We start from the raw sequence: 10,119 nt of genomic DNA on the forward strand, positions 1-10,119 counted from the left end.
AGAGAAACATCCTTTATTTGATGATGACCTCTCAAGATTGTAACTTGAGGCTGGGGAGGAGTCTCAACCTGCTCCGAAAGCCAGCTGGCAGAGGATTCATAAGAGACTGGCACCGAGGTGATTTTGCAGATCCTCTCTCCCTTGCATCTGGAGAGACATGGTTCAGGCAGGCTTTCTGGTGCCTGAGAAATCAGCATTTAAAAAAGAAAAGAAATATCCCACACTGAATTTGAGACAACCAATCCACTTTGAAGACATGGAGAGACAAGAGAGACCCCACTTTGGGGGCCAACACAGAGGAGTTCCCTCTTCTGCTTACAGGCTTTCTGTCCCGTCTTTTTTGACCCAGAGGTGGGGCCCTGCAGAAAGTCAGAGATCCTTAGCATCCTTGCAGATCTGAAATAACCCACGGGAACTGCTTGGAAGGCTTTGGAAAGAACTGTGCCGGATACAGGGGACCCTGAGCTAGAGCTATGAAATGAGGGTCCCAAAGACAAACATTCTTTTCAACAGATTTCTGTATTCGCCAAGGACTGGTATGTACATTTATTACTGTTAGTGAATTTGAAAAAGAACACACACCCCTCCTCTAAAAGAAACAAACAAACAAACAAAGAGATCAGAGAGGCCCTTGGTCAGGAGAGGCAGGAGCCGAAAGCAGCCAGCGCCAATCAAAGGGTGGGCCTGGCCGTGGGGAGAGCAGGTGGGCAAGCAAAGGGGAAGTGGTTGGAGGCAGGCCACTTTCTCCTGGGCCACTGAGGCACATGGCCCTTCCGGGGGGCGAAATGTACATCTGGGCCCCGAGCCCTGTGTCAAGGGCAAGAGGCTAAGGCAGCGGGGAAGAAAAGGAGAGCTAAGTCCCCTCTCTCCCACATTTTAGGATCATCATGAGGACTACTGTCATCATTTTAAGAAGCACACGGGCACCCCTCTCAGGAGTTCACCAGAGGCTGGAAAGCACCCACACGTCCTGCTAAGATTGTCCTTTCCTGGCCCGCAATTACAGGAAACGGAATTGAACCAGAAGAGGCTTAGAGAGCCTCTTCTGGTTCAGTTAAGAAATTTCAGCCATCAGAAAAAGGAAGGAGAAGGAGAAGAAAGGGGCGAAGGAGGAGGGGGAGGAGGAGGAGCTGCTGCTGCTTCCGGCTGGCGACACAGGAGTCAAGGGAAGGAGCCGGAAAGAAATCCAACAGCAGGCAGGATGCTTAGGTTGGAATGACACCGGTGGCAAAGAGGATGATCAGGATGATGATGATGGCAACAATGATGCAGATGATGGCAATCATCTTGACATTCTTCCACCAGTACTTGCGCGCCACCTTCTGGGAGGTCGTCTTGAAGTGTTCCGACTGCAGCCAAGAGAGACGGGCCCTCAGTCAAGAGCCTGGAGAGCGGGTGGCCCCTCGCCAGCAGACCTTCAGTTCTCCCCCCCCCCACGCACACACACTGCCAGGTCTTAGGCAGAAGCCCCCCCCCCCCGGATGGGCCCTTCTCCATCCTTCCTGCACCCCCTTCCAAGAGACCCATTCCTGGGGGGTCCCCTGGCTTTGTGGGGGAAGGTGGGCAAGGAGGGAGACCCCCCAGGGGTTCACTTCGGAGAGCCAGGGGGCGGTTTCCCCTCACAAGCCCCTTCTCCCAGCCTCTGAGGGGCCCCTCCTTCCCAGCCACTTACGGTCGCTTCCAGGTCCTCCGTCTTGTTGCGCAGGTGGTCCAGGTTCTCCCCCCTGGCCAGGATCCGCTCCACGTTCTGTGTCATGATGTTCTTGACTCCCTCCACCTCACTCTGGAGGTTCTTCACCTGGTCGTTCGCCATCCCAGCTCTGCTGCCGCCTTCCTGCACGGAGGAGAAGGAGGAGGAAGGGGTCCTGAGGACGGGCCGAGGGAGGGTTTTGCCAAAACAGACTCTGCCTCCAGGAGGGGGGGCCACGCGTGGTGGGGCAAAGCCCTTCTCGGGAAGCTCTCCTCTGCATCTGCCACTGACGTGCCCACTTATTAGGAAAGGCAAGGGTGGCCCCCCTTCCTGCTCAGCCATCCTGAAAGGGAACGGATCCTCCCTTATGCCGCCACTGCCCTGGCAAGGAAACACACGGGGAGGAAGGCAAATCCCAGAGGGAAGCGCCCGAGGGCTTTTCCAGAAAGGAAAGGGAGGGACAGAAATGCACGGCTCAGGCCACTGGTCCCTGAGCTGCGCATCCAGAAGCTTTCTGAAACCCAGCCTAAGTGAAAGCCCCCCCCCCAAGAGGTAATGGCTTCTCCCCTCCAAGAAGGGCCCCTTCCTTCCATCATCAGCGCCAGACTTTCTGAAATGTCCTGAACTTGTAAAGCCCATTTGGACCCCCCCCCCCACGTCGCCTTCTGGCTTCGCAGCCGACCCCCAGCCAAGGTGTCCGCTTGTGCCATCTTCCCCCAAGCAGCCACCCGTATGTGGCATTGGAACAGGATCCCGGGAGGATCAGCCTCAGCCGAGGCCCAGTCTAGATTGCACATAGAGGCAACCTGGCCCCCTCCTGCTGCTTCAGACTACAACTCCCATCATGCCTAAGCAGCAGAGCCAATAGTAAGGAACCGAATATGGTATAAAATCATTTGAAATGTCATCTCTTGGCCTCCTGCCAGCTCAGTGCCAGAGCAAAGCTCTCCATGAAAAAAATCCCCACCTCAAACTCAGCACCTTCGTTACGAATGGACTCCCATCCCCAGAATTCTCCAAGAACTCCAGGAATTACAACCCACAAACTGAAATCAACACATCTGTATGTTTTGCCCTTCTAAAGAAGGGCTTTGTTTTGATTTTTTTTAACCTGCACATCAGCTTTTTTTTTTACACACACCATCAGCATTTACTGCCTGTTGCTGAGCTGTAAAAAAAAGGAAAAAAAAAGCGGGCTAGCACACTGCTGTGGCGCATCCCGAGAGTCAGAATTCTTTGGGAGGCACCCTTTATGAAACCTAATTGGCAGTGAAACTATGACTCCCAAGAAGCAGGAGAAGCTTTGTCCTTCTCTAGAACAACGCTGTTAAGGGTTGCCAATTAGGCAAATTAGCTGAGGATCATCTTTCTGTTACACAACATGGCCCAGAAGGGCTTCTCAAGACGGGCTGTTAGAACCACCTCGGACCAAAGAGACAGCCCGGGCGGTGGGGTGGACAGAGCATCGCACTCAGCAAACCTGGCTTCGAATCCGTGCTCAGTCCTGGATGGGTGTCAATGGTGAAATCAGTCCGTGAACATCTCACAAACATCAGAATCCCTGTGAGAAGTGCCCGGATGCCACAGGGCAACAGAAGTCCAAAGAGAGAAGATGACCCAACCTGAGAGAGACCCACCTTCAAAAGGAATGAATGCATGAGCTGAAGTATTTAGCCAAAGTTGCCTGGCAGGTTTTAGAGAAGGGACCTGATTCCTCCCCCCCTTTTTCTTTCTTTCTTTTTTTTTAAAGGCCAGGCCAGGAATTAAGATTCTATGTTATTTTAAGTTCATGACCTATATTAGATCAGTTTACACGCTGCTTTGTGCTTTAAGGAGTGACTCAAGACAGAAAGGGTTACGGACTCAAACGCAGGGTTAGTGGAAAAAAAAATCAGAGTTAAAAGAAGGTGGGTTGCAAAACAACCCTGAGGGTGCAAGAAGGCCTGGGGCCAAGAGGGGCCAAGGACGACCTTTCCAGAAGGCCAGCAAAGAAAACTGCACCAAGGAGTCCAGCACAGCTATCACCCAAACAACACCCCACGACACATGTTGATAGGGAGATCAATTGTTCATGACAGCAAAGGTAAAGAGGGGTTTGATAAAGTCTGGCAGCCTTGAGCTTTATCAGAAGCCACTCCCAAATGCCAGGAGGACTCCGAAGAGACCAAACAGGACATACCTACCAAGGGGAAGGGAAGATCTTTTCCCTAACTGCCATTAAAGGTGTTGCAATCGTCACGCCACTGTGCTTGTCCACAATTTCCCCACAGTTATTTCCTCAGCCAGTCTCAGGGCCAGCAGATCACTGGCTATGGAGGAAGAGGCCGGCATAAATGCCCAAGCCCTCCTGCCTTCCAGCAGGACCAGGAAGCAGAGGAAGCGGAGAGGGCAGTTTCAGCCCCAGGGAAGCCCCTCAAGGTGCAACGCATACCTGGCGTGTTGGCCCAGAAGGACTTCAGCAAAGGCAGATGATGCAAAGGGTGGCCATTGCTACCTTCAAGGCAGACCCTCAGATTTCTGTCAGAGTCCCTGAGACTCCAGCCAAAGAGAAGATGTGCCCCAAAGGAGGAAGAGAAAGGGGGGGGGGGGGCTAGCAAACCACTGCTGCTGAGGAGGAGCCCCCTTCCCACACTAGAGCTGCCCAGGGAAGGCCAGCAGCATCCCACGACTGCAGCCTTTGGAGGTGAAAAATAAGGGGTTTCATCTGGGTTCGCGTCCCTATTCATCTTATCTTTATTACACTAAAAGTATTTTGCTACAGTTGGAAATGAGAGACCCCTCTCTCCATACTTGTGCTTCTCACCTCTGTTCCAGGGATTGCCCCTTGAACTGAACTGGCCAGGTCCTTCCTGTAAAAATATCCAGGAGCCTCTGGCTTCCTGGTCACAAGGATCCCACTGCAAAATTTGTGGCTGGCCTCAAAGTTGCTTAAGGAGGGAGAGAAACAGAGCCTCCCAAGGGGGTGAGCATCAGGTCATAAACAGCGGTCCATGGGAGAGACGATGGGCTCTCCAACCCCCAACATGCTAGTGGCTGTGGGACATGTGCAGGGGAGGGCCAAGGGAAGCCTCCTCCTTCCTCTGCCCCCAGATCCTCGCACCCTCTGGCAGCCTCTGAAACCAGGGGGACGTTTTGGCGACGGTCACAACATTGGCGAGCCTCCCTGCAAGTCCTCCCACGCTTGCTGACTATAAAAGATGCCGTCTTGTCTCGCCATCTTTCCGGGCCCGGGTATCTCCATCCTTAGGAAAGGTCTGGGCTGTCACTCCCTGGTCCCGAACCGCTGGCGGTGCCGCATGGCAGCTGCTGTTCAAAGGTGAGGGCGAGCCTAGCAGAGCAGCTCCAGTAAGCAGGTCCATCTCATTCCATCTCAAGATGGGCAACTCCCAGCTGTTCAACAAAAGACAGCTGAAACAACACAGAACTTTGTGATTCCTTGAAGACTGATTAGTTTCATTTGGCATAAATCAGCATTTTTCATATTTTGGTGACGCAGACAAGCAGGCTTTTATGCACTGCAAGCCTTGTCTGAAGCTAATCGGGCCTCACGTCATAAGACCTCAGGCCAAACAAAACTTCAAGGTGCCACCAGCTCTGGCTGCAAAAACCCATAGACTCCGGGGCCTGTGCCTTTAAACACGGGTCCAAAGTGTGTGTGTGTGTGGGGGGGGGCACACATCAAAGGAAAGGCAAAACTGAGCAATCCCTGCCACACAGAAGGGCAAAAGAGCTTGTTTCAGGAAGGTGGGCAAACCAAGGAAGGCAGGGGTTGAGACAGCACGAGGGCCAGCCCTATGGTGGCCGTGGGAAAGCTGGTCTCTACGTCTAGGGCTGGCACTGGCCAAGACGCTATAAGCAGTGGCGGCACTAGAGGAAATGTCACAACATGAGCACCCCTCGTGGAAGTGCCCACAGCCGCCTTTCCAAGGGGGAGGGTCCAAAAAAGGCAGACATCCAGTGCCCAGAAGCCTGGAGTCCCAAATCCCTGGACGCCTGCCTGTCTGTCTGTCTGTCTGTCTGTCTGTCTGTCTGTCTCCTCCCGTCCCATCCCGTCCCTCCCTCCCTCATTCCTTTTTAATCAGCAACATAGCAGCAAGTCTATTCTGACCACTGGCAGCCCTGTCCGAGGTTTGCTAGGCACAGAGCCCTCCGACATGGTTTGCCAGCTTCTGCCGTTGCTGCCCACCCACCCATTCACCCACCCACCCCTGCAGCTTGCCCAAGGCCACACAGGCTGGCTGTTCACTTGGGATGAAAAGTGGGCCATTGAACTCTCAACTTCTGGTTCTGCAGCCAGGTCTCCAACTCCCTGAGCTATACAGACAAATACTTTTAGGATGCTGTAAATAGTTACTTAAAAAAAAACCTGGAACAACAATGGCAACAAGCGGCTTGGCGGGGGGGGGGGGGAATTGTAGAACCACAGGTGTAAGTAATGACTTTCAAAAAACAACATTTCAAGCTCTTGTCCACATCTTTGCCTGCATAAGTACGTGTGTTTATCTCTTTCATGTATTACAAAATAAATAAATCCACAATCCAGGAAATAGTCTAAACAAAACTTGTCTGCTCTTAATGACTCACTAACTCTTTGCTGTTTTTCCTGCAACTTACTAACACACTGGAAGAATATATGAGACACATGCACTCCCTTCCACCTGCCCCGCCCCCAAACCACCATAATCATAACAACTAGTTTATTAGGATCATCTGATCATTAATAGCACCCTGAAGAGGCAAAGAGCAACGTCATGGGGCGCACGTTGGACTTTGGATGGAGGATCTGAGGCTGCACAGGAAAGAAACAGGAAAGAACCAGCTTGAGATTTTGCAGCAAGAGGTCATTCGTACCAAAACTGACAGAGCAGTTCTACCCGTTTTCATTTCCACTGGGGGCAGGTGCTTGGTACAGTTAATACTTCTTCATTGCCCATTCAGGATCAAACCATCCTGAAATCAATCATATGGCATCAAGAAATCCTCCCAACACAATGTTGCTCCAGAGGAAACCTCAGCACACCACTACCATGCATCCAGAGAAAGGCTAACGAGCGAGAGGCATTGAAATGACACAGATGAATCCCACAGCCCAACCGGCCTTATGAATGAGCAACATTTTCTCCAATATAATGAAGATATTATGCTAAATTACATCCTGGCTGGATAACTGGAACTCACTCTAGATGGGGCTACATCTGGAAAGTGTCAGGAAACCTCAGGAGGTCCAAATCGTGGGAGCTGGAGGGCTGACGGGGACTGGACACAGGGATCACATAAACTCACCCCACTCCCCGTTACAGCAGCTCCACTGGCGGCTGATCAGTTTCTCGGCACAATTCAAAATGTTCTTTTTCACTAATAAAGCCCAGGACAGTTTGGGTCCCAGCTATCTCAAGGTCTGTGACTCCCATTATGAGCCTGCCCGGGAATTAAGATCATGTGTGTGGGGGGGGGCTTTCTCTCTCTTCTCCCACCTTCACAGGTGTGTTTGGTGAGGACACAGGAGAGGGCCTTCTCTGTGGCTGCTCCTTTAAACTGTGGAACTCCCTCCCACTGGAGGCCTGCCTGGCCCCACCTTAGCTGTCTTTTCCTTTAATGACAGGCTGCCTTTGCGGTATTTAAAGGGACTGTTGTGCCTGACTGCCTTGAATGAGCCTTCGGTGTGGCTTTTGTTTCTCATTTTTAGAGTGGTGTCAGTTTGATCCTTTTTAGTACAGTATTTGCAGACTATTCTGGGTCCATTTCAAGGGAAAAGGCTGAGTAAAAACATTTAAAATAAATAAATGAATAAATAATAAGTGCTCTCAGGAATTTTAAGCAAAGGATCATTTAAAGTTCACAAGAATTTAGGCAGTTAACAACAAACTCTCCACCTGTGGAAGCTCACATGGGGAGGTTGGGGGGGAATAAATAGGGAGACAACCTCCCCCCCAACAAACAGGAGACTTTCTTACGGGGGGGGGGACTTCTCTGCCTGTGGTGGAGAGCCCACTTTGGGCGCCGGCTCTGTTCACCCCGGACGGCCCTGCCTTCCGCCCCGCTGGCCCTCCCGAGCCGCCGAGCAGCTGCCTGCGCCCCGGCGGCGGCCTTCCCGGGCGCCCGACTTCCCGGTGCAATCACCGGCTGCCAGGGCGCCCGGCGGCGGGGCAGGGGAGGGGGAGGCCGCGCCGGGGAGCCACTCCGACGGCTCCGCCGGGTAAAAACAAGCGGGGGGGGGGGGAGAGAGAGAGCCGGGTGGGCGGGCGGTGAGGGCGCGCCGGAGGGAGCGGGGGAGGGGGACGGGCTTGGCGCGGGCTGGGAGCGCCTGGGCTGGCGCGCCTTCGACGTGGCGGGCGGACGGGCCGGCGGGCGGGCGGCGGGCCTTCCCTCCCTCCCTCCCTCCCGCACCCCGGGCCCCTTGCCCCCTGCCAGGCGCTGCGCTCCCGCTGCTGCCAGCCCCGCCGGGAGAGGCTCACCATGGGCCGGTCGAAGGGTCCCGCTCGGCCCGCTGGAGCGCCTTCCTGGTGCGGCGCGAGCCCGGCACACTTCCTGCTCCTGCTGTCGCTGCCGCCGCCGCCGCCGCCTCTTCCTCCTCCTCCTCCTCCTCCGGCTCGCAGGTGGCCCAGGGAGGATCCCCAGGGCGGGACCCGCGGCTCCGCCTCCGCCCCCGGCCCCGCTCTTCTCTCCCCGGCGTCCCAAGTCCGAGGGGGCGGCCCAGAGAAGAGAAGAGAAGGTGAAGGAGGCGGAACCGCCGGCGCTCCCAGCCGAGGCGGAGACTGGCCTTGCGTCTCTCCGCCCCGGGACGGAGGGGCGGCGGCCCGGGGTCTCTCCCGCTCGCCGGGCCCCGCTGCGCCCGTCCGGTGGCGGCGCTAGGGCCGGAGCCGCGTGGCCGCACCGGGAGGAGCAGCGCCGCCGCCGCCCGAGGGCTCCCCGTCCAGCTGGGCGCGTTGACGCCAGGAGCACAACCTCGCCGAAGAGGGGGGAGGGGGAGGGGGAGGGGGGCTGCCAAAAGTCTCACCTGCCAACCGAGAGTCCAGCCAGGCCTCTGAAGTTCAGCGGTGAGAGTCCTGCGCGCCTTGTTTGCGGGGTCCTGTTCTACTTGGGGGGAGGGGGGACAGGCTCGGAGAGCCACCCCCCCTTTGAGATCATGTGCAGGGACATGCCCTCCCCCCAAAAAACCCACAGGGGCAGGGCAGAGATGGTCACTTTCGACCACGGGGTTCCAGAGGGCTTTTTCTAGGACATGCGGGAGAATTCTGCTGGCTAAATGGGGTCCTTTTCCCTTCTCACCATATCGCGGGAGAGATCGCCGCAGACTTTAAGCGGAGGGCAGTTGTTGAGCCGGTGATGATGATGGGGAGAGACGGCCGGTAACCGATCATCTTTCTTTGCTGGAGGTTCGGAGAAGGCAGCCGGGTTAGTTGCGGAAGCACGTCAGGCAAACTCCAAAGGAACGAGACGAGACAAGACAAAAACGGGTGACACCTTTAAAACTAAGGCTCATCCTTTGATGTGAGCTTTCGTGGCCAAGTCCCCTTCATCAGACATAGTATTAAAACAGAAAAGTTGGTCTTTAAGCTGCCACCTGTTTTTGTCCCTGATTTGTTTCGTTCTGTTCTGTTCCTTGGGAGATTGCCTTTATCTGTCGAGAGATCCGCAGAAGGGCAGGCAGGGAGCTCCAGCCTGCGTTTCCCGGGCAAGAGGAAGAAAGGCGGACGGAACCTGTCTGTCCGGGACACCCCGCACCCTTCGCGGCAGGAGGCCCCTGCCAGGAGAACCGGCCGGCGGCGGCGGCGGCGGCGGCGTCAGGGCCAGATTGCCACCCACTGACGAGGCGGCTAAAGGCCGGGAGAAGGACTTCCTTGTTTACCTCCAGCAGCCATGGCGGCAAAGGTCGTCCAATCATCCCCCCCGACGAAAAAACAAAACCACCACCAACAAAAGACCACACACTCTCACCTTTTAAATTGTATTTTGGTGGGCCAGTCTAAATCTCCCCTCCTCTGTTGCTGCCGCCACTCAGATGGCTGCCCATCTCTGGGCCCCGGGATTTCGGGAAGGAGGCCTGGGAAGGGGCAGAAAGAAGGTGCCTTAGGGACACCCCCGGGCGAGCTGGAGTTGTCCTGGGTTAGATACGGGAGGCAAGCGGGGGGAGGGGTGGGGGGAGAGAGGGAAACCGGGGGGGGGGGGAAGAAAGGGGCGGCCCTTGTGTCGGTCTCCGAATTCCAGGGAAAGGCGGCCACCCAACCCCCCCCGCCCCTGCTAAGCGGTGGCATTCCAGGCGGGGGAGGCTCTGGACAGCATCCCAGAAGCATCGGGAGTCTGTGAGGCCTTGCAGGGGAAGCGGCCCTACCCCCCCTCCCGGGGGGGGGGAAGGAGGCCCGCGGGGGTGGGGTGGACAGGCAACAACATTGTGTGTGTGTGTGTGTGTGTGTTTGAAGTTGACATCA

General features: G+C 55.5%; 1 protein-coding gene across 3 annotated transcripts; it reads right to left on the reverse strand.

Annotated features, from left to right (window-relative positions):
• Positions 1-500: 500 nt before the first annotated feature.
• Positions 501-9,831, reverse strand: VAMP8 (vesicle associated membrane protein 8). Of its 3 annotated transcripts, XM_078379720.1 has the most exons (4): positions 9,629-9,817; positions 8,960-9,060; positions 1,673-1,834; positions 615-1,349 (listed from the first exon to the last, which is right to left on the reverse strand). In XM_078379720.1, the coding sequence occupies exons 2-4, from the start codon at positions 8,960-8,962 to the stop codon at positions 1,206-1,208; spliced, it is 309 nt and encodes a 102-aa protein (XP_078235846.1). In that variant the 5' UTR covers positions 8,963-9,060; positions 9,629-9,817; the 3' UTR covers positions 615-1,205. The 3 variants fall into 3 exon arrangements, with proteins under 3 accessions (XP_072835203.1, XP_078235846.1, XP_072835202.1); XM_072979102.2 differs by lacking the exon at positions 8,960-9,060 and having other exon boundaries at positions 501-1,349; positions 9,629-9,831; XM_072979101.2 differs by lacking the exons at positions 8,960-9,060; positions 9,629-9,817 and adding an exon at positions 8,146-8,281.
• Between the last annotated feature and the right edge of the window lie 288 nt (positions 9,832-10,119).

Source organism: Pogona vitticeps, chromosome 8, assembly GCF_051106095.1.
Source record: "Pogona vitticeps strain Pit_001003342236 chromosome 8, PviZW2.1, whole genome shotgun sequence".
Taxonomy (NCBI): Eukaryota; Metazoa; Chordata; class Lepidosauria; order Squamata; family Agamidae; genus Pogona; species Pogona vitticeps.